The 24,479-nt window shown below is 47.7% G+C and overlaps 1 protein-coding gene across 3 annotated transcripts in view; it reads right to left on the reverse strand.

Annotated features, from left to right (window-relative positions):
* Nucleotides 1-24,479, reverse strand: part of COL5A1 (collagen type V alpha 1 chain) — a 151,133-nt gene that overhangs the window by 68,169 nt on the left and 58,485 nt on the right. For all 3 annotated transcript variants that reach the window (XM_086763616.1, XM_086763615.1, XM_086763613.1), the window contains exons 5-11: nt 15,636-15,767; nt 13,728-13,874; nt 13,355-13,603; nt 9,112-9,264; nt 8,771-8,827; nt 4,764-4,805; nt 4,430-4,492 (exon numbers count right to left, since the gene is read on the reverse strand). In XM_086763616.1, coding sequence (XP_086619742.1) covers nt 4,430-4,492; nt 4,764-4,805; nt 8,771-8,827; nt 9,112-9,264; nt 13,355-13,603; nt 13,728-13,874; nt 15,636-15,767 — 843 coding nt within the window. The remainder of the gene's footprint in view (nt 1-4,429; nt 4,493-4,763; nt 4,806-8,770; nt 8,828-9,111; nt 9,265-13,354; nt 13,604-13,727; nt 13,875-15,635; nt 15,768-24,479) is intronic.

A 24,479-nucleotide genomic window follows, 5' to 3' on the forward strand; every position in this document is an offset into this window, starting at 1 on the left:
TTCAGAACCCCAGTAAGGATTTTAGGAACCCATTACAAACTGTTGAGAGGCCAAACTGTCCTCAAGGGAATAAGTCCATTGGGACACAATGACCGCACGGTGTTGGAAGACGCAGCCATTACTTTGTGACCGGCCTTCCCCGAGAGACAGGCTGGTCAAGCCCAGAGCACCCAGAAACCCCAGATTTCCAAACATACAGCAGGGTTGGTGGCAGTTTGCTTGAATGCTGCAACTCGCCTCCTTCAAAGAAGCACATTTTCCCCTTTTTCTTCATTCTGGTCTGGAGTCCTCATGAAATAGCTCTCTGGTCTCCTAAGTGCCATATTTCCTTCTTCCCACTGCCTAACTCATCCTAAACCGCCCTCCTCCCAGATCAGTCCTCCGAAACCTCCCACAAGCAGGCTGCTCTGCAGCTTTGCCGCTGACGCAAGCTCTTCTTCGCATTGTAAAATAACTGGGATAAATGAACAAACTGACATGATGAATAAAACAGAGCTAAATGAGTGTTGGCCAATATTAACATAGCTGAATATTGTTGGTATATTAATTCAGGGCACCTGCTTGATTGCAAATAAAAAGTCTTTCTGTCAGATGCAGGCATAGGAAATGTTCCTCACTGTACACATATAAGTGTCATGTATATTCATGAGCTAGGCACAAGGTTAATAATAAACAAATTAAAAGAAGAGCTGCTCTAATTGAAAAGGAGTATTTTAATACAGTCGCAGTTCCTGGCTCTGCAAGTTCATCACTTCTCTATGCACAATATGTTGCTTTACATTCTGTCCTGGACATAGAAAAGAAGGATGTGCCGTCTGTGCTAGAATGCAAATTATGCCTTTCATTTCGGGGTGTGGAGCAACGTCACCCGGGACAGTGTGTCTGCTGCTGATTGGCTTTGCACAGCCGTTCAAGAAGAGCCTGGCCAGCAAATCCCTGCATCTGCCTGGACACATGGCAGAGATCCAGCCTGATCTGCATCCTTGGAGCAGAGGAATCACATCAAGGGGAAAAGAGGAGAAAGCTGCACAATATGCAGGATGAAGACCCACCAAGGCCTGAAGAAGCCACGCAGATCTTTTAATTACTCATAGAATCATAGAATTGTTAGGATTGGAAGGGACCTTTAAAGGTCATCTAGTCCAACCCCCCTGCAAGCAGCAGGGACATCTCCAACCAGATCAGGTTGCTCAGAGCTTCATCCAATCCTAGACCTCTGCAAGATCTGGGGATGTAAAAAACCACTGGGACCTTGCCCAGCTTGCCCGTCCTCCCTGAAGTTCAACATGCAAGGACATAGAGCCCTCCTTTGTCCTTTTGCTGGAGAAGAGCAGGGGGAACCATGACCATGGTGTCTCAAGGGTTAAGCCAACCTTTCTGAGCGGTGGTCCTGGCTCCCAGCCACGGGCTGAGCCCGCAGCAGCATATTGACTTTCTGAGCTTGCAGGCACCCGATCGATGGAGCACGGTCAGGGCCTCTCGTTCTCAATCATGTCACAACCACAAGAAATGTTATTACTGTTCCATCAAAAAACAATAAATATACCAGGAGTGTAAATGAGGTGGGGTCTTTACAGCAATGCTCTGGGGGTTTGCAGAGTGCAGCGGACATCGGACTCCAGCCAAGTCCCCAGGGACCAACACAGTAACAAAGAACTTTAATTAAAAAAAAAAAATAAAATACAGGGCTCAGGTTAGGGTCATTGCCACAAGAATGGCCCAACACCTGAATAATCCCTTCAAGTACACCTTAAAACCGCAGCAGACACTTCCCAGTGCTGGCCAGCAATGATTTTGTTTCTTTCAGTGACTGTATTTTGCAACGTGCGTGTCTGTGGGCTGGGAGGTGAATAATGAAGGTTTGGAGCCAGCTGGTTTGCTTTGTCCTCCAGCAAGCAGGAAAGACAGGAACGTAAATCCTCCTGCCAGTGTCCCCGGCAAAGGCTCCTTATCTATTCAGACCTTCCCATTGGAACCTGGTCATCGGCTCTTCCCACCTTATCCAGGCAGAATTCAACCAAAATCTGCCAGAAGAGCAGGAAGCCCTACGAACGCGAAGAGCCTGAGTCACCCCAGTTTATCCTTCCTGGGCACTCAGGAGGCAAAGGGGATGCGATTCCCCATCTGGAAACCATGTGTTGGATCGTTGGAGGATGCCGCGGTGCACATGAACCTGCCACGGGTCATCAGCCGCCTCATCTGCCAGAAAAATTGCTCAGGACCTCAGTGATCAGATTTGGGAAGCGTTTGCTGGTTAGTGCTCCCTTCCACAGAAAGGCGTTTTTGCATTTGCTGGGTGACAGCACTGACAGCAGCGGGATGTTGTGTGGTCAGGCACATCTCCTGCGATTTGTGTTGCTGCTGCTCTCCTCCCTCCTGTGCTTCTTCCAGGAGAAACTCTGGAAGAACAGACCTCCAACAAGCCTGCCTTCAGAAACGCACCTGTAGGCACATTTTTTGCTCTTTTTGCTCATGGGACTGTCAGGATGTCTCAGGCCACAACGAGCCTGGCAGATGCTGTTGTTAGAGCTGCTTTTATTTTTAGGTGAACTTCTAGTGCCCGCTGAAACCGCCCACAGCAGCATCCCTCGAGCCCGCTGCTCTCCCAGCCGCTTGCACCAGTGCAATCGCCCAGCCAGGGTAGAGCTGGTTTTGCTTGGCATGAGGATAGCCTAGGCTATCCCTGCGTGCCTAAATTGCTGGTTTTAGCTCCTCGCTATAGGAGTCCGTCTTGGTCTGAGTCAAAATGAGTCTCATCCACTGCTGATGGGAAAGGAGAACCACCTCTCAGCGAGAAGCTCTTGCAAATGTGTCCTGGGCACCAGCTGCTGGGAGCTCCATTCCCTGGATAAAACAGCGGCATGATTGAAGCTACCTTGAAAGAATATTTGACTGCACTCAACATCAAGATGCACCAAGGCACCAAAACAGTGTCAAACTCCAAGCTCCATTTGTTTTGCTCACACAAACCTGCCAATGAATTTACTCATGCGAAACAGATGCTGCTGATACACACGTCCCCCTGTGCCGCTGCTCGGGCACCACACGCTGCTCCGCAGGGCTGCACTGAGATGGAAACCGCTCTTCTCCTGTCAGCACAGCCCCAATATTGTTAGTCCATCACCCAAACCAGCACTGCTCAAGGACACTGAGTGCACTCCCCTAGTTTCAGACCCAAACTGAGCTGCTCTGGCAGCCGAGGTTGATCCCACCTCAGCCTCGGTGCAAAGCCAGAGCCCACCTGTGCTACAGTGAATCTTCCTTTAAATGTCAGGCCAAAATTCCCGCGGGGCACAGGGCTGGGAGCGGCATTCAGCCTGGTCCTCATCTGCCCAGGTAGCTGGGCACAGAGACCCACTTGCCTGGCTGCCTCTGCCAGGGAGGGGAGATAGGCTTGAGCTGCGGGTGAACAAAAGTGAATGAGGAGCGCACTGGTACGAGGGTCATTTCAGAGCGAGGAGAGTGGGTTTTGATTTTTGGCATTGCCAAGCACACAGATCACTGCTCAAACGGTGCTCGTGCACCACTTACTGACCCAAGGCTCGAGTTCAGCAGCTTCCAAAATACAGGTCACTCCTGATCCCAGGTGAGGACTCAGCAATAATGAATAAATACGCAATTCTGACTGAAGTGTGGTGCTAAACCATGGGATTTGGGGTCACAGCCCACAAAAGGGCTTGGGAGCAGCTGCTTTCAATGAGACACCACAAAGCTGGAGGCTCCTGCAGGCAGCAGAGTACAAAACCGTGGCTGCCAGGGACAAAACTAATAGTAACATCAAAACCTAACATGCAAAACCCAAGTTACTGCATTGTTAATGCACATCAATCAGTTTCTAGTGCTCGCTGGTACAGACCAACAACCCATCTACAGAAAAGGTGAGGGGCTGCACAACAGCCACCTTCCCACCAGGAACAGCCTGGGATGCAAAACCAGCACAAGGAAAGAGCTGCTGGCATGGCCCTGGGACTGTCCTGGACACAAACAAAACCAAACCCTCTACCAGGACTCAACACCAGCTGGAACGAGCAAGCAGAATCGCTGCTGAACTTCATTTTACTGTGCTAATAGTTATTTCATGTGTTTGCTTATCCTGTTTTCCCAGCACCACAGCCCAGTTCCCACCCCAGAACAAGCAGCCGTGTGGCAAACGGCGCAGAGAGCAGAGGGTTTGTCAACCTTACCCTTGAGTTTTAACCTGGAGAAAACTGCTTAACGCATTTGACTAGCGTGGCTGTTCCCCAACCCTTTGCCCCTGGACGCACTGCCCTGTACCCTACGACGAACTCCTCTTGGCGCTGACTCAGAGAAGATTGCTATTACAGGATGAGTGGCATTTTAGGGCTCCAGTGATACACCACAGTCCCATTTTGCATGCACAAAACAACTCAAGGCTTCAGCCAAAGAGGAGAAAAACACAAGTACTCACTCTCTCCCCAGGGTCACCCATTAAGCCCACGGGTCCAGTTGGTCCTGGAGGTCCTGGAAGGCCCTAGCAACAACAGAAAAAAAAAAAAAAGTAAGCCACTAAAGGAAAATGTGTTATTATTTGTTACATATTTGTACAACAAGCAGGAAAAGAATTAGAACTTTCTGTTTATTATTGCACCAGAAAAATCGACCCCGAAGCACTCTGTACACATGCGTGGCATATGGAAGCAATAGAGCTGGGGAACAGCTGTGTGCTGAGCCCTCCACGCACATCCAGCACCGTGGAGCCGCACGCGTCCCTCCACGCAAGGTGTAGACACAGGGACACTTACTGCTGGGCCTTCGGGACCAGGCGGGCCTTCCACCAGCATACCCTAAGTAAGAGAAAGGAAAAAAAAAAAGTGATTAGCAAGGCACATCCTCAAAGTCACTCCTGGGGGCTGAAAAGCCCAGTGCTAGGTCCGGGCATCCCAGAGCTGAAGGGTTTCCACTCTCTGGATGACACCTCCTGTGTCCCCATTGCCAGAGGCACAAAAGGCACTGTCCATTGGAAAGCCAAATACCATCTCTGAATCATTCAGGGCACTGCACAGAGCAGCCCTCACCCCCAGCACCAAGCCCACCCTCGCCCCAGCACAGGGTCACCTTCCTAACCGCAACCCTTCTCCCTTAGCTCTCGGCCAGGCAAAGGGCACATCCAGCCTTGATGGTGCTGGAGCAGGAGAAGAGCTCCTCTGCAGTGAGAAGCTGTTTCTAGACCCAAGCAGCTTTAAAAAAAAAAGTTAATAATCAGATTGCAAAGTTGTTTTTTTAAATTACTTTCCCAGCAGACTGCATGCTGTGATTTACTCTGTGTACCTAGGAAATCACTGTGTGGGCAAAATGGTAGAATAATGTTATTCCACTCCTTTTCATCTAAATATTTTGTCATAACTTTAAATCAGGTCTATCATGTAGTCAGTAGAACTGAGCTTTTTTTTTTTCCTCATGAGTATGTAAGAGGTAGGAGAGAAACCTCCCAATGAACCTGGCAAATACTTTCCAGAAGCCATCAGGACGTTCTGTTGGGAAGAGCCCCACAGCAAGCACTGCACTTTTATCTCAGGACCAGTGACCACGGCCCCAGGTCAAGACAAAGCAGTCCCAGCGCTTGCCAGCTCATCCATAGCAAACTGGGACATTTCTCCTATGGGACAAAATCAGCCTGTAAAAATCTACAGATAAGCAGTCAGCTCACGTAGGAGGAGCCTGGAGGAAGCAAGTACAGGGACTGGTCTGGGGTCACCCTTGGCCAGTCTCGGGGGCTCAGGCTCTGGTCCTAAAAGCCTCAGCTGACCCCAGGACAGCAGACAGGGCTGAGCTGAACAAATCTGAAACATCTAGAGCAAAATCCAAGCATTCGTGCCCCAAAAGCCACAACCTCTAAGCCCAGAGGAGCAAAAAACAGAGTAAAACATGCTGCCATGGACCAGCCCTTCTTCCATCAGTGGGATGCACGTTTCTGCACCACTAATGCACGGCCACCACTATTTGCTGTCTTTCCCAGTGTCCATACTACTCATTACCACCTCGTTCAAAATCTGGCTTCAGCTTCATTTGAATGCACTGGGGGAAATTTTCTGCTGCTGTCATCACAGAAGCACCCATGCAGTCGTTCTTCACCAGCAAAGAATTTAGGTCATGGACTTTGCCCTGTGCCCATTTTGACAGTAGTTTCACTGTCCGCCGTGGAGACACTGCTCTCTTCCATGTGTGAATTCGGGGTGAACCCTACATGACACTCCTCCAACCTGCACTGAGTACGAGCTATTTGCTTGCTGGAGGTTACCCAGAAGAGGTGAGCTACGCTGACGGAGAAGATCTCCCCCAGGACATGCACTGAGCACTGGCTCCTTTTCAGACTCATGATGAAGATATTGCATAAGAAACCCCAGAGATCCCAGAAAACCCTTCTCCACACGGACACCTGAAGGTCCATCCCTGTTGAGACCAATGATAGCATGTTTTGGTGTGGCAAGCTCCAAACTAGAAACTAATAATTGTCTCTGGGCTGGTGCAGAGAGCCATGGCCCACACAGGTCTCCCCAGGACAATTTTGGGCTGCTGGGTGCCAGCATTACCATGGTCTGAGCAAACAGCACTGAGGCTCTGCTTCTCATGGCCAGCTGCACAGCCTCGGGACGCTCCCCTGCACAGAGGAAAAGTCCGGGCTAATTAGCCAACTTGCGATGCAAACACCCTTGGCATCTTCCCATATTTATCTGTTGGTTTATGTTGAGCTCTAGCTTCAGGGACATCTGGAGATTCTCCTCAGCAAGAAACCTCCACTGTTTACATGACTGCTCATCAACAGGAACGGAGGGTTTTGGGGCCAGGACCAGTTGGGGAATGTCACTGAAGGCAATCGCTTTGGGGGTAGCAAGCAAACCATGGATTTAGGAGTGTCCCAGGGGAAAAGAGGGTGTTGCTTCCACTCAGTCAACACCCAGGTGCTACCCACAATATCACAAAAACAGCCCAACAGCTGGCTGCAACACACAAAGGTGCCATGAAAGGCTGAGCAAACCCTTCCCGAAGGCAGATGCGAGCACCCAGGTCCCTCCTCAAAGGCTTTGAGGAAGGGAAGGCAGCCTGATATCTCCAGAGCTGGGATGCTGGGGGTCCCAGCCACCCCCAGCTCCATCCCTCCTCGTCCCGTCCCTGTGCTGCTCCGCTGCCTCCAGCGAGCGTCAGCACAGAGCAAGGATTGAAGGACGGGTGGTGTGAATGAAAAGGAGAGAAAATACAGCAGAATCCGACTTCTGCTTTTGGTTTTGATCCCCTCCTCTCTGCTGCAGCTCCCATTAAAAAAAAAAAAAAAAAAAAGAAAGAGCTGAAGAGCACAGCAAATCTGAATTTCTCTCTGCTGAAGGGGAATCGCACAGAGAGGGAAAAGGCGGCATTTGGTCTTGTTTACTTTCTGGCAAAAGCTATACATGCTCCAGTGTTTTGAAATAGCGAAGACAGCCAAATTCTTTCTGGATGATTAAACTTAACTGTTTGGTTTGCTTTGTAGCATTTTCAGATTGGTTCTGGACAGGGCAGGCTGGGTTTCTGCTGTCATCTTCGCGGGGTTCGGCTGCCCCCCACCCTTCCCGCACCTTCGATAAGGAAATCGCTCGCTCCTCCTTTTGTTTGCAGAGCGAGACCCAGAAAGGAAGAGAAGAAAGGAAAGGTTGGAAATGCTTTTATAAGGCGCTCAATTCAGGCTTTTCAAGCTCTGCTGCTGCACCCTCAGCTTCTCCCTGCCCCCCCATGTCCAAGAGTATCAGGCAAAGAAGGAAAGGAAGGAAGAATTAAAAGAAAAATAATGGCCTCCGAGTGATGGGAAGTGCTGCTGCGACTCTAGGCGCCGTGCTGGCCCTCTGCCAAGGAAAATTAGGTTAATTGAGTTGCTGGTGTGCAGTGAGCATGGCGATTGGCCCTTCGGGGACGGGGTTGCAAGGACCCCATTTCCAGCCAGTTTTCCAGGCATGGGGGTACCTCAGCATCCTGACCGGCAACAGGGGACAGGCACGCGGCTGTCAACCAACGGCTGCTTGCTGGGCTCAACAGGCACCTGAGCAAACACCAGCCGTCCCCACCTGAGGGGGTGCTCAGTTGGGCACCCACACTTTTTGCAGACTGCAAAGGGCACAGGCTGTTTATACCCATCCTTTAGAAAGAAAAACAACCTCAGGAATGGGCCAGGGCAGAACCATAGAGAAAGCAAGCTCCAGGTCCCACGCCTAGGATGACACAGGGCTTCTCTGAAAGGGGAAAGCTGGTGGGACCCCGGAGCAGATGGAAGAGCAAACCTCTTTTCTCCCACAGCTGTGTGCAGGGAGAACCCTTTTATTTCCACAGAAATGAACCCTTCAGCTGCACAATTAAAGCCGGCCCCAAGTTGTAAGTTCAGGTCAGGATATGACCGGGCCAGCGGCTGCGGGCACTCGGGGGAGTGGGTTTGCTGCCGAGCTGGGGACACTTCAAAACCTCCAGAGGGGAGAAAGATGCCCTCTGGCTAATGCTTCCACTCTAAAAGCCCTAGGCTTTATTTTGGTAAATTAGAGATTTCATGGGAAATTTTGCACTTCCTTTATAATTTAGGTCACTTCTTGAAGTTTAAAAAAAATAGTTACGGTATTTTATATCTTATATTAGAAGGTTTTTAATGAACCAAGTAATTCTTCCTTGGGAAATTTTCCTTCCAGCTGTATCACTGAGAGCACCAAGCCATACCAAACATACCCCTTGTACCTTTTTCCCTGGGGAAAAAAAAAAAAAAAAAACCCACAGCAAAAACCCAGATGGTCCTTACCGGCTCAATAATCGCAGGCTCCCCCTTCTGCCCTTTCTCGCCCCGTGGGCCACCGATCTGCAGCACACAAGGGAAACACAAAACCAAGACAGTCAAAGAGGACATCGCCTGCATCAGCATCCCCGCTCCGAGCAGGAACCAGAGATTCTGGGACGACTGCCGCACCCAAAGGATTGCCCACGTCCGTGTAGGGCAGCCCCTCCTTGCCTTGTACAGAACACACGCATTGCGGGTGGATGAACCCACACGAGATGCCCTCACTGGTTTTTTGTGTTGCTAATCTTTATGCCATAAATTATGGGAAACCAGGCTTACCCCTGATGGAAAATTAACTCTCTTACCCCTTCGTAGATGGTGTCCTGGTTAGCAGGCATGCCAGGGCCAATATCAGGAGATACTGTTCGGTCGTAATAGTTATCATAATAATTCCCATCATATTCTTTTATTGTTTCCTCGGTAAAATCTTTATCCAGGTCATCTCCTCCTTGAGCTGCCTGGAAAGCAAGAGAGCAGCAACATGTCAGGTTGTAAACCTCTCTAGGCTGCACACTCTGGAAATCTAAGGGGAAGACTGAAGGTTTTGCAAAGTGAGGATGCTTTACAGTAACAGCCGCAAATAAAAAGCACAGGAAAAGTTAAATTCTGGAGTTTTAAGGTCTCCAGTGACCTCCAAGGGTCATCTTCAGTAGCAGGCAAGAAAGATGAGAGGACCTTTACATCAATGCATACACCCTGGCTTTCCCCGGGATTTCTCTGTCGACTCCTGAAATAACACGTGTGAAAGTTTGAGCGAGGAAAACGAAACACAGCACAAAGCAACAGCTCACGTCGGGAGGATCCCACAAACACTGAAGGTCTAAAGAAACAGGGAATGGAAGTTTCAAACTCCAAGCCCTACTCATCTCTCACAGCCTCAGTACCGGACACACTGGATTATTAAGCGTGAAAAGTCACATCCAGTCGCATATTTAAAATGCACATCGAAACCACAACGTATTACTATGCGTATCCGATTACAGGAGGAAATGTGGAAAAATCCAAGTTCACTTCTACAAAAACCTCCTGTTTGTTTAGTCTGGGATTCAAGTTGTGATAGTGCTTGTCCAAAGAGCGGAAGCAGAAATTTTGACAAATCTGATGCATTAATCCCTGAATCCTTTCTGACTCCTTACAGATGTTATGGATGACAGGCATGGGCATACAGACAAATAAATTCCTTGCTTCCCTCCATACCCCAGTGCTTTCTGCAGCCTGGCAGGTAACATTTCTTGGCATCTTTTAGTCTAAACAGCATGGTAAAAAACATGTGCTGGTATTTTTTTTTGTTTGTTTTATTCTTTCCCATCCAGGTAATGACCAAAATGGTCCATAAATGTAATTATTTCCAGTGCTTCCCAGAGAAATTACCTTATCACTACTGTGAATTTTAAATCACTTAAATGCCAACACCACTTGCAGACCCTGTTTCTGCATCTGTTCCTAAATGCAAGAGGTTTTAAAGCAAGAGTAAGCCTAGTGCTAAGACAATCACCCCTTTGCCACCCCATCATCTTTTAGCTCTACAAACACCAAGTGGTCTTTGCTGAAATTATAGTTTGGCAATTACTCAGCTAGAAAACTTGGAAACGTTAGCATTACTTTTCCTTTGTACCATTCAAAGGGATCCAGGGCTATCACACGTCTTTTATCCTGCTTAAAATCTTCCATCTAGATTTGCGCTTTGAAACCTTAAAACCTGTTTATCTTGCTATAAGGCTTTTGGGGATAACATAGCAAGCTTTTCTCAAATTGCGTTTCTTGACGTTAGTGCCAAAAATGTTTGGTTTGATATTTTGATTAAGATCCTCAAGTCAATTTGCATGGAAAGACATGGTATTTTGAATAACTGGGCAGAGAAGGAGGAAAGTCCTCCATGCTGAGATTTGCAGGTGCTTTGGAGAAAAACCAAAACAAAAGCCTAAAAATAATCTCCTTAACAATGCTGTTAGACAATCTGAATCAGAACACAGTCCACAAAGAAAAGAGGAGGTCCAAAAAAAAAAAAAAAAAAAAAAAATTAATGTGCAATGTGCTGTGCTAAGGGCTTAATTTAAATCACGTTTTAGTCTTCCCTTTAGAGGAAGCGATGTAGATATGAAGCCCTGGTATATGCATCCGGACAAGTAAAGCAAACTGCCTGACGAATAGCAGGCAATGAACAAAATATATCTGTCTCCAGCTCCTCTTGTTCACGGGAGTACTGCTGCCTCCTAAATCTGAGAATTGCTTCCCTGGCATTTATCACAGAGTTATTAGCCATAACAAAACCCAAGCCCAGGAGAGATCCATGGCTACGCCTGCCTCTCAAATCTCTCACACAGGCTTCAGGAAGTTTCACTTGTGTAAAACTAAATCACCTTTTAACTCCCATTGTAGGAATTACAGATTTCCCAAAACAGAGACAGGTGACCTCCAACCCCCATGGACACCTCCCGCTCTTGCAACAGGTCCGTGAAGGGATGCTAAAAACAGCCCTTGAGCGCTGACCATGAGCACTACTTTTTTCCTAAACTAGCCCAAAAACTTACAAAACCCCTTTTTTTTTTTTTTTTTTTTTTAAGAGCAAATAAACTTCTCCAACCACTTTACCACTCTATCTCCTGCTGAAACCCTGCTTCTAACAGCAGGTACCGAGCAGGCAATTACACACACGAGCTCCTGCTCCTTGCTTCCATATTCCTCAGAAAGCAGCTTGGTCTGCGGCTGGGTTAAAGGATTGGATTTCCCCAGGAGCTCCTGGCTGCAGGCAGGGCCCTTTGCCCCCGCTCCAAGGTGCAAACCTGAAATTCGTATGCTCTCGGGTATTTGTCCCTCAGGCTGACGCGTTTTGGGAGTCTTCCCCATGTCACAGGATGTTAGCCTTCGCTTCGCTGCCTGGGAATCTCCTGCAGCCAGGCAAGCTGTGTCCTCTTCTCTGCCCATCAGCTAAGGGATCCACTGGAGCAGCCCCCCAGCCCAGGAGCAGCCCTACAGCCCACCCCATTGACACGCTGTCTCTCTCAGAGATGCTGGAGGGGGACAAGTTTGTGTTCTCTCCCCGCGAAATGCTTTACTGAGAACAGGCTGAGCTTCACACAGGAAAGCTTCACCCTGTGTTTCTCTACCTGAACTTTCCTCCTCTTCTATTTCCTTTTCTTAACAACTGGAGTGGCTCTTGAGCCTCTTATTTCCTCTTCCAATTTTTTTTTTTTAAGGTCACGCTATCCAATCTTTAATTCCTCTCTATTAGAAAGTTTAAGCTTGGCCAAAGGTTTCTGGCTCTTTGTCAGGACACAGAAAAGTTTCCCACCAATGTGTTCCCTCAGGTTGGCGCTCGCTTCCTCGATACGCTGGAGCATTTTCTGTTTCTCTCTATGTATCATTTCGGCCTGCTCAACCTCCTCCTCCACTGCATTTTTTCATCCCCAGTTGGCTGGAGTTGATCCCCGCCACGCCACCGGCCCTCGGGGCGGCTGGCTCCCCTCCTGCCTCGCTCCAGCTGCTCAGCTCTTTTCTTGGATGCTTCCCCTGATACCTTTTCATTCAAGCTTCCAGATCCAACTCCAAACACGTTGGCCAACTTTTGCTGTCTCTCTTGCCACCCTCCAGCACCTCCCAGAAAGCCTTGAGTTTTGACAGTCTCATAACCAAGTAGTTCCTTCTCCATTTGAGGAGAAACCACAAAACTCTGCCAAGTCCCATCCTACCTCCCAGGAAGCGTTATCCCACCATTGACTCTGCTTGCTGATGCTCCTGGATAAGGAAGAATTTGCCTCGTCTAGCGTAGTTATTTCCTTCCGTGGAGAGCTATACAGCACGCAGCTGCAGGATAATTTATCTCAGTCTCATCTAAGGATAAGATTAATGTTCATCTATTCAAGCACCAATACAAAAGGCAAAAACCGGGCAAGTCTTAAGGATAAAAGAGTCCCAAGTGCAACATATCTCAGTTGAAGCATATTAAAGTGTGGGTAACTAAAAATGTAATCGCTCCAACAGAACCGTCAGCTGTGGGATGTGGACTGATCTCATCTTCAATGATCTGTGCACAAAATGGAGGGGCTCTCTCTGGGTGAATGCAGTAGCTTAAAATCCAGGATTTGTCCCATTATTGAAATGTTTTTTTTTTTTTAAATTACAATCTGAAAAACATAAAGCTGCTATTCAGTGGGAATGACAAAACAAAAAATATTGATGTTTACCATCAAATCCACATTTTAAGGATTTATATTAATAGCTTTGAAATAAAATGCTTTTACTTAGATTTTAACACCAACCCTCATTTTTCTTTTTGTCAGACAAGCGCTTCACACAGGGAAATTCAGATGTCAATATGAACAGATTTTTCCAGGGGAATAATCCTCAACTAAATTCTAAATATCTGTGTTCCACACTCTGAAAGATCTGGAGTGAAAATATTTTACAAGAAACTTCCTCTCCCAACAGCTGCCCAAACCACTTACAGATTTACCATATGGATGATCACATCTCTTTTGCTCTCAGGGCTATGAAATACCAAAACTGATAAAAAAAAAAGTGAAAGGAAAAAACATTCATTAAAATTACATCGGTCTCGTTGTAGGTGACGACAGTACTCGTGGGGAGTTCAGCTTCCACGGCATTTTCAGTGAGTCCGCCCTGAGGGTCTACTTCTTCATTGTAGTTGACATCTTCATAGGGGAGAGGCGTGAAGTACTCTTCGTTAATGGTCTCATAGTTGTACTCGTCCACGAGCGGGTCATCCACCACAGCATCCCCTTTCGTCTGCTTGCCGGGGTCCCCTCCATCAGGTGATGGCGTGGGGGAAGGATAGTCCTGTTACAGAAATAAAATGCCAGAATCAGAGAGCTAAAAAGAAAATTCTGCATCATCCTCCACCTCCTCCTCTATAAAAGTGCCATTTATCAACCGTATCTTTGCCAGGACCCCGCGTGGGTACCTGCTTGGTTTCAGGTCTCTCTCCAGCAGCCACTTCGGGAGTGCTGGGCTTGGTGGTGGGTGCTTCTGGCTTTACAGCTTCATCAACATCTTCATAGTAGGGGTACTCGTAGTAGTAGGTGTCACCTTCTCCCTCCCCATCAGTGTACTGCAAAGAAAAGATGAGAAACAGAAAATAAGCTGGCATTCCTGGCAGTTCTTTTAGACGTTATTTCATGTCAGCTGGGCCGTGCCATGATGCAGATCCACGCCATGAAATCTTTCCTTTCCTCTTGCTCATCAGCTTCTGTGACACCTTCACCAAAAGCCTGGCTTTGGGCTGCTTGGGCAGTAGCTGTGATTTGAGGAGGTTCCCAATCATCCCTCACTCCTGTGGCACGGTCTCCCTTACCAGAGAGGATGGACCTACCCTGCAGCAATCCACTCACGCACCATAACACAAAAAAGAAAAATCTTTTTTTTTTTTTAACCTTAGATTACCAAGACCTCCCAGGTCACACATCTGACATGTTCAGAGAGGAGAAAAAAAACGCTTGAATCACGCAGCCGCTCTGAGGAGCGGGGACGCTGGTTTCACTCATCTGACTGCACTAATAGCATCCGTGTGACTTCCCAGCCACCCGCGGCCCGCAGGCAGAAGGGCTCTGAAAACAAGATCTTTTCAGCGTTTTCCACAAGGAGTCAGTCATTCTTCAAAATGAAATACAAACAAAACGTTTGGTTACAGCCGGGCATGGCAAATATCCTTGCCAGTCCATCACTCTCACTGGCAGCAGACGCCAGCGCGTGGAAGAGTTATTCTTACGCTGAGCAACACAGCCCTAAGACAAGCCAGCCCTTGTTGAATTGCTGGCTCCAAAAGAAGAGTTTTATTTTCCTACTACCACATATTTTGACTGTATCAAAGTCTATTTTATTTCACTTATTTATTGTTTCTCCAGAAGTGCTAGCAGAGTGGCTACGGCACTTCCCTGGGGCTGGGCGGCCGTGCCTCGCCCGCGAGCATCGCTCTGCACCCAAAGCCCTGCTAGGCTCAGGTTTTTAATTCAATCCTAAATTTAAGCTGGAGCGGGCTGATGGCATTACAGCTTCATTGGGATTCGGCAGGAGCCCGCAGATCTGAGACCAGCTGAAAGCAAGCGAGTGCACGGACTGGCAGATGAGAGCAGGAGAGCAGCCAAGACGCTGAGAAGTGGCTGAGGATGCCAGCCACTTTAATTGCTGTGAGCTGAGCCTGAGACCTCTCAAAAATGTGTAAAATTCAGGTGATTCTCTTCTGGAAATCAGCCACACCTAGACATTTCTAATTGAGTAGCAGACATAAAAAGGTATCCCATATTGATTTTTTTTTTTTTTTTTTTTTTTAAAGAAAAGATCCAAGGCTACCTTTTTATAGAAAAAAATGTTGAGCACAGCAGCCTATGCAGAGGAGCTGGGAGCATTTCTGCCAAAATGAAATTTAAATGGTAAATACATGGTCAAAAATGTTTCCCCTTCCTTTAACACCTGTCATTTCAAAGAATATTAAAAAAGAACTGCTTAGCCTTTTTACAGGTTCAACAGTAAAAACTGAAATCTAGAAACCGTTTTGGACAGGATTCGACTGCCAGGCAAGGTCAGTGTTTCACACTCGGCTCAGGTTGCCTCTCCTGCAAGTTTTTAAGCTCCAAGCGAATATCCGTTTCAGTCCCTGGGAACGGGAGGAGCACAAAAAGGAAGGGAAATTCCCAAGGGCAAGAGCCAAGACCAGAACCTGCAAAACCTAAGAACAACCCAATTCTGTCTTGGCCCTTACAGATGAGTTGCAGGGAAGGTGAACTGGAGGAAGAAGCTGAGCGTGCTTGCAACCACAACGTGGAGCTGGATGCTGCTGCCCCCAGAGCAATCCCAAACCCTGCAAGTGACTTACGTATTCGTCCTGGTTGGGGTCCTGGGACTGGGGGGAGTCAGGGATGGCGGTGTCGCAGTCGGGGCTGTAGTGTTCGCAGTAATCGTGGGCTGCTCGGGGGTCTGCCACGATGAGGAGCTGCTGGATGTCACCCTGTTGGGAAAGAAAACCAAAGTGTCAGGGGGATGGATGGAGTACATGGAGCCACCAGCCCGGGACTGCAGTCAAAGGGATAAAACACCACAAAGGAACAAAAAGCAAAACACTTGGCAGGGCCACCTCCCTGACACGGACAGACTGCCTGAGACAAGCCAGGCGAAAAGCCTCCGCGGCCAGGGCCAGGTCAAGCAGCCGCTTATCTGGGGCTGCTCCGTGAGGTGTGAAGCCACTGCGCTTCACGCCTGGGCCCAAATGCACCTTCCCAAGAGATAACCGCATCTGCGGAGAGGTCACCCCCACACCTGTGACACAACAGCGCTGACAGTCCCAGACAAGGCGGGTGCAGTGAAAAGAGAAAAGGTCTCTACCCAGCCCAAATCAGCAGTGTCCTGTCTACAATAAACAAAATCTTTTCCTGCCCAGTCCCATGCAGCTCTGCAGGGCTCTGGAGTTGCTCTGCCTAGTCCAAAAAGCTGTTTTTGACCTCAGAACTTCTCTGCTTCTCCCTCTCCATCAGTTGGTCTTCCAAAAGACGTTACTCCCCCTTTCTACATCTTGCCTCACCTTGGTTTTCCACTCACAACAGTGCAGCAGACACAGAAAAAGATTAGAAATGCATCTGATAATCAGAAAAAAAAAAAAAAAAAAGGGATGGGGACTGCAGTGGCTTACTGAAAACCAGGTGAGAAGCAAGCTCCTTAGGCTCTGAGGCTGCTTGAGGGACTGCTCGCTATACAGCGAACAAAGCACGACGCAGCCACAGCCCGACGGTCAGAACGGAAATCGCTCTTTAGTTTCCTAAAGAGCCACCACGCTGCTAAACTGTAATGCCAAAACCCAGTTCATTCAGTAGACAGTTACATAAGACAAGACTTTACTACTTAGATTATTAGATCTGATACTTTAATTGGGATAGGAAAAAATATCTTATTAAATAACAGAAAAAAAAAACAGGAGAAAAAGAAGGAGCATTACAGCAAAACCAGGAGGGTGACTTGGGCATATAACGGGAACCAGAAGCTGCAAACGGAGCCTGGCCAGACTGGCAAACAGTCCTGCAGAAAACCAAAGGAACTTTTTGAAACAACGGGCTAAATCTGCCTTCACATATGCAAGCCGCACTCGCTCCAGCCACAGGCACCTCGAGGTCTGAGTGGAGCTCAGCCCTGCCATGAACAGATATCATCGACTTCACAAAAAAAAAAAAAAAAAAAAAAAAAAAAAAAAAAAAAAAAAAAAAAAAAAAAAAAAAAAAAAGCCATTTACATTTTTGGCAGAGATCCACAGGGAAAGAAGGCTACAAGGACCATGTGGACCTGGCCACATCCTGCCTGGCTCTGAGGGGCAGGGGCAGCTTACAGCTGCCTGGGATTTCCCTCCTCCGTTCCCAGGTTATCGCATCCATCTCTGCAGCAACTCACAGTAACAGCTGGGCAATTCTCAGATGCTATACAAATTACCCTAAAATTGAGCACTGATTTAAGCTTATTAGTCATTGTTTCCCAAGAATAACATTTACAAAATTAACAGAAGTGTCTGCAAAGTGGTTTTCAATTTTCTATTTTAAGAAAAAGAAAGTCTTGCCTTTTTATTAAACCGCCCCCCCCCCTTATAAATCCATAGAGGAGCTCTGTCAGTACTGTTTTGGCTTTTTCATTTTCAATGTAACCACCAAAAATCGGGATGCAGTACTGGGAAAAGTGAAAACGCCAAGTTTTTATCTCATAGAACATTTCCTTCCAGCTCTGGCCACCACCTGACAATATGACCTGCACGGAGAACTCTGCCGCGGTGACCTAGAAGACACCATCCAGCTCCGAGCAGAGACTTGAAGGAGCTGAAGGGTGTCTGGGTTTACTCACACCATATAACATCATCCCTGTCTCCAAAGGCAGTTCAGAGCAACAAAACAGGCTGCTCCTTTGGAGCTCCCTCCAGTGGAGGATGGCCAACCTAGCCACGGCAATTTGCTCAAAGTCAATGATGTGAAGATCCTTCCAGCTGCTATTTCTGCATACAGGACCTCAACCACCCCTGCCCCTCACTGACAGCTGAGTTAAGCCATTTATGCCCTCCTCTCAGCTAGGTGGTTAAAGCTTCCCAGTTTCCATAGGGTTATGGGGAATGTCTGGCAGCACAGGGATAAGCTGAAATAAAACAGCTACAAAAGCAGACTTGGTACTTGTCTCCAAGAAGCAAGGAAGGAAGGCTGAAAGGTTTTTCTTCCTGATAAGGTTGGATTTACACCTCAAGGAGAGCTGATAGTCTGCATCCTATAAGTGACCAGGACTATAACTGTGTTTCCTTGAGGAACAGATAAAGCAAAGAAAGGCATGTTGGCTAAACACAGTGCAAAAGGTTAAGCGGAAGAGAATTTGCTAAAGCTGAGTTTCCTTTTAGTCTCAGCTGATGGCAGCTCCTGAGCTATGCGCGGGGAGAAATCCTGGCTCAATCCCACCCTGCTTCCCTGCAGCACAACAGGAGAGGACCATCCTCTAGGTCTGATGGCTCAAGGCATTAGCAGCACCATTGAGTATGTGAAAAAACATCACCTGCAAGCCTCAGGCTCAAGTCTTGGGTCCACAGCAGAAACCCTATGCTCACTTAACACACCCAAGGACAGCGCTTGGCCCAGCCGTTGCTGCTGAGTGAGCGGGGGGAAGATGAACAAGGGAAGCTTCCTGCCAGTTCTCGGTCAAGAACCTGAGAAAATCAGTGCGTAACTGAATAAATTTGGTATGCAAAGGGTGCCAGGAAAAAGCATGAGCTGCCTCAGACAGCTCCTTCAGAGCTCACCACGCTTCACGAGCATCATTCAACATGCCTACTATTTTCCCATTTCCTTTTCAAACCCAATCAATCACCCTGCCCAGCAAAGTTCATATTGTTATTATTGTTCCAGCAGCAGTGTGCAAGCATGCAAAATCAGAAGGAAAACCAACGCATCCGACTTCTGGAAGAATGAGAGCCCCAGGGATCATCCGAGCTCAAGTACACGGAGATGGGTTGAGCAGCTCAGCGATGGGGGAAGGAGGAGAGCTCACGGGGCTGCTAGAGCATTCATCTTTGTTTCATTAACAGCAAGTGCACGGCCCCGGTGGATACCCCGTGTTAACACTTGTAAAAAGCAGACAGGAGAAAAGCCTTGTTAGCAAGATTCCCAGTCAACTGACCTCATCCCTCAGTGCAAAACAATAAAATGGGCTAATTTAACCTGTAATAAAAAGCTCCACTATCTGGACTTCACAAAAGATGCACAAAGCTCCGCTGTCAAGAGCCCCATTTCTTTGATTTGAAAAGCCGACTTTAAATAGAGCGAGCCAGGCCTGGAGGTTCGCGAGCCTTTTGTGTCCTCTCGAGTGTTGCCACTAATAAATTTCCCCAAGAGATAGCTGCCCCGGTGGGGGCTGACAAAGGTGGCAGGCACCTCCGCTCCCCTTCCTTGCTCAAGGGTTTGTTTCACTGTTATGGTTACACAAAACACCCAAGACCTCTCTCCTTCCTCTGTCAGCATCTGCTTTTTTTAACAAGAACAGCGATAACGAAGTTTTCCCCCTCCACACATGCACAGGCTACAGATTTTCCATGAAGCTTTTGTGAGAGAACTTAAAATTGCACTACGAGAGTGGTTTAAAGACTTTACCAGCAAAGTCATTTAGGTTTTCAAGACTTTATTTCAAGTGAAGAGGTATCTAAGTCAGAGAGCACCCTGGTAACGCGCTGGCACCGCTTCGAAGGAGAAGTCACTAGCACAGTGTGCTCCGGCCCCAGCCCTGCAGACGGTGGGCAAATTCCTCTTTTGGCACACAAACAAGTTGGGTACATCTGGCACACCAGGCTCAAGACAGTGCTCCAGTAACTGGGGCAATCCTTAACAAAGGCAAGGCACAGTTGCGCTTTCCCAGTTGGACAAAAAAAAAAATTAAGTGGAGGAAATAAAAAAAAGTGGTCTTTTTTTTTGGCCTGAAAATAACCAACATTCATCCATCAGAAGAGCTAGCTTTTAAGAAGGGTAATAAATCACATTTTGACCTTTATTTCTAGAGCTTCCCATGAAGAAGAGGAGGCAGGACAGTACAGTTATGAAAATGATTGTGAATTGTGAGGTTTTTATTTGCTCCACCAAACAGATATAAGTGCTAACTGTCAGGATCAGTAAGAATCTGTCTGACATTTATGGTAAAGCCATTTATGCCTGATGACTCATTTGCTGTATGGATTAAGTTCCATCAAGCCAGTTTAATTCAACTCCCAGCCGGCTTGCAGACAAGACTGGAAAAGCTTTTCTGGAGCATTTTTTAACACTTATTCTATATGCGTGCAAAAATGTCACATCGCTTCCAATGACATCAACTGCAGTAACTTGGAGAAATCGCTGCGGTTCAACAAAACAAACAGCTGGCAAGGATAATCGGAGTGACTTCATCTGGCATTGGCAGCAGCTCCATAAATATTGGGATTCTTCAGGGCTCTCACTGCGACGCACGGATAATTAACTGGACTGTTGGGTTAGTGCATTACCCTAGAAGTCTTACAGGCTCTTGACGTCCATAAGAATAAATACTGCTTGATGTGTTGTTTTTTTTTTATCTCCTACATTTAGATTAGATAACCACAGGCCCAGGATGTACAATTGTAATATACAAAAAAAAAAGTTGTCTTAATAATTGGAAGCAATTGCAATGTTGCTGCATTTTAATATAACAAACTCACTGGTTCCATAAACGCAAACCCAGCTGGGTGGCTTAAGAGTGGCAGAGGTTCAATGCAGTAAAGAAAAAGCATAGAGATTCCCAGCCACCAGAGAGCTTCCAAAAAACCTAATCCCCACATTGGAGACAGCCTGCCAGCCCCAAGATGTTCCACTTGATAAAACCTGTCATCAGCACTTGCCCATGGATGGAGGCTCTCCGCTAAGGACGCAGCGGCTGCCCAACTCCAGGGCTCCGAGCGGCTCCATGTCCACACAGGTTAGAGAATGAGGAGTATTGGAGAAGTCAGGGAAGAAGGGAAGCAAGGGGTGACTCAGAGCTCACCGTGGCCCTGGCTCTGCCAGTGTAGTGAGATACCAAAACCACTCAGAGCACCAGCACATCCTTTGTTGTACTGGCATCAGCCCAGAGTCCCTCGTTTAAACACAGTTGCTCCAGAAAGCAGACAAACTGCAGCAATGGGGTCCAACAAAGCCTGGTCACCCCCACCAGGCCCCCATCAGTACTTGTGTCCTGAACCCCTCTGACTGGCCAGCCAGGGACAGGAGTGAGCTCACCAGACTAAGCCACGGGTACCTAAAGGGCACCCCTTGGGCTCCCAAAAATTTTAATTTTGCACTACGAAATGGGAAGGCAATAGTTGAAGGTCTGTCTCAAAAGAAAGAGGAAAAGAAAAAAATAAAAGCTTGACTTGCACACAGTCATGAGTCAGCTACAAATACTTGGTGGTTTGGATAAGCCCGACCCGGATGTTTGCTTCCCCATCCCGCGCAGAGGGGCTGCAGGAACAGACAGGGCAGCTTTGCTGCAAGATCTCTGCTATTTCCCCTCTTGGGCTTCAGTCACCACAAGAATGGCTTCCTTCTGGCTTTTGGCACTCAGATAGGATCCTCTTCCGAGTCCTTTTTAGAAAAAAACAGGTTTAATTACATAGAAAGGGATAAACTTTCACTAGAACCAAATACGGCTTCAAGTAAAAACCTCTCAAGGGCTGATAACAGTTCCTCTTTCTCACTGCATCTCAGTCTGGGAGAGGAAATACCCTAAGAAACTCTGCTCTCACAACACCCCAGCATAGTCCTGCATCCCTGCCCCAAGGCAAACCCGTTAGCATTTCCATTATTAAACTCACAGAGCACAAACTACAGTAATTATTCAGACAACCCACATGCCTCTTTCCCTGACCACAGCAACAAGAAAACAAGCCCTTTGGCTCAAAGGTAATTAACCTCCTCAGTAATTTTCAACCTTTACATTTTATAAGCCCAGGGAGGAACCCAATTTCCCACCACTTGAAGATCCATTAACTCGCTGTTAGCCCTGGCCGCTGACTTTGAAGGCGTGGGGCAGGGGAGCGCGGTCCCCTCCTCTGCACCTCCTCCCCTCCGAGCTGTCCTCAACACCCAGCCCCGCTCCAAAGGATGGAAGCATGGTCAGGCAACACCACGTCATGCTTTCTCCATTCCTCAGGTCTGCTGCTCCATGGCTGTTTCTTAGAAAAGAGGCTTCTTGGAGCAAGGGGCTGTATTTCATACATGCTTGCAGAGACCACAGCATGCTGTAGGTCTGTCGGTGTAATATTGCACTACAAATTCCAAGCAGTTTAGCAAGGACTCCTTCCTGGAAGGGAAGGACAAGTGCTTCTCTAAGAGGAGAACAAAAGCCAGATGGCTTGGCTAATTCTGGAAAGCTCTCCTGAAGAAGCTGTTGCTCTGCCAATACCAGTCAAGGACTCAAGTCATTAGCAGAGCAGGAGACGCTAATACGAGCTTCATTTCCAGAAGGTTACTTCCCAGCCCCACCTCCGATAACCACGCCGTGTAAATACCATCCGACCCTACTGTAAACACTCCTCCGGCAGCCACTGCAGCCCCCTCTGTGCTTGCTGGAGCAAATGCAAAGCCAGAGGTTATGCCGAAGTCCTTTTTTTTTTTTTGTTTAAGTGACAACACAGAGCTAATTCCCAAAGACAATATACACAGCATTCAGCAGCAGTATGGATTATTTACACTACAGTGCTTTACAGGCAACGGAATGACCCACCCACCATTCCAGTTTCATATCCTCAACAGCTGAAGTATTTCCTTGCTTTTCCAAACAGTTGAGTTTGCTGATACTGGAATCTTCAGAACCAGAACCCAGCCTAGAACCACTTTGCTCTCTCCAGTCCCGCGTAACATCTCTACAGCCGCTCTCCCCTCAGCCCTCTGCTACCCTTCTCCACTTAACCATCACATCTTGCCCCAGGAGCTTCTCATGTAGGGACTGGTAATGCCCTGAAGAGAACAGAAGAGGGACAAGATGAAAAGCCTAACCAAGCTCAAATGGACATTAAATGATGAGGCAAAAGCTCAAATCAAGCTCCAGACTCACCACACAGTCCCAATCCTCCCCGCACCAGCTCCCCATCCCCTCACTGCCAACGCTGATTCACCCCCAGGCACTTCGCCCAGTTCAAACCTCCATCCTTTCAGAACAAACATCTAATCACCAGCTGAAGGATCCCAAAAAGCTCTGGGGCTGCTTTACGCTTTGAGGCAACTGTACTTCACCTTACCCAACCTGGACCCGAACTGGCTGAAGGGGTTCGCAGTGCTTGGATGAAGCATCACATGTGCATCCCATGGTTTGTTACCCCATGGCTCCCACCATAAGTGAGCATTGCTTCCAGTGGGTAACGTGTCTTTCCTAGCTAAATGCCAACACCTAGACCTTGCAGGACAGTTTTTGTTAAAAAAATTTACCAAATGAGTGGAAAAACCCAGATAAGGCCAATTAGCAACCTGTCATTTAATTAAGATTCAGGAACTTAGGGGACACAGGGTGGAGAGAAAAACAATCCTTAAGAAAGAGGCAGCTTGGAAAACAGGTGGCATTGGCAGAAGCACAAAAAGCATCAAATCTACAAAGTATTCACTTCAAGGATATGATAGCAATGCATTTCTCCAGAGTTTTTGTTTCAGAGCTGGAAAAGCCTCCGTGGTGCCAGCGCAGCATCCCTGGGCAGGTCCATCCCACACAACCCTCCTCCGCTCGTGCACTGATGGGGCAGGACCTGCAGAGCCAGGCTGTGCAGGAGCCACAGCTGCTGGGAGCAAGGGGAATTTTCTCCAGCAAATGGGAAAATTTAAGCTAGGAAAAAAAAACAAACCAGGAAAACTCTGAAGGCAGACATGGCCAACACAGAAGCTGGATTATGGTTTAAATCTCTTGTCCTTACAATGCCGGCTGAGAGGCTCCCACAGGAGCATCCCAGGTCGGGCAGTACAGAGCGGGAGGCAGTGCCCGTCCCACACACGTACCAGGGGACGCGTCCAGCTTTCCCTTGACTCATGTCTAGTGCTGCAAACCACCAGACATCGGCTGCGTGCTCCACAGGCCGCATTGCAAAGCAGACAAGTACTTTTAATAACTCTTGCAGCTAATTGCACAAGGGAGCAGGACCCACCCAGAGGAGAAATGACTCCACAGCTTCTGTTTATCCTCACATCTTACAGCTCTGTACAGGCAGCCTGACATCAGCCACAGTGGCATCACCATCACGCACCGCCATCCTTTGGGAAAGAATCTTCACAAGCTTTTTTTTTTTTTTCTTTCCACACTTCAAGCTCTCTGTTAACCCAGGTCCCTCTTAAAACCACGGCCATCAGCAGGGCTAGCGCTCCACTCCTGGTTTGTCTGCACTCCTTCTCTTTTGAGCGAGCACAAACACCCTAACTCTTCCGATGGGACGGGAAGGTACGCCCAGGGCAAAGCAGCAGCCAAGCAGTAGGGACTGCAGGAAAGGAGAAGGCAGCCAAGATGTCTTCAAAAATAAAGCAAATACAAAGACCTGCTAAAAACACCCAGAGAGACAGATATCCTTAAGTCAACAACCATCAGACACTCAGCTCCGCTGGCTATTTTTATATATTTATGTCTCAAACCACAATTTATCTGCTAGGATTTTTGGGTGTGAAACAATCCAACAGGCATGGAATTTGGGATGCAACTG

This window comes from Chlamydotis macqueenii, chromosome 20, assembly GCF_036417535.1.
Source record: "Chlamydotis macqueenii isolate bChlMac1 chromosome 20, bChlMac1.mat, whole genome shotgun sequence".
NCBI lineage: Eukaryota > Metazoa > Chordata > Aves > Otidiformes > Otididae > Chlamydotis > Chlamydotis macqueenii.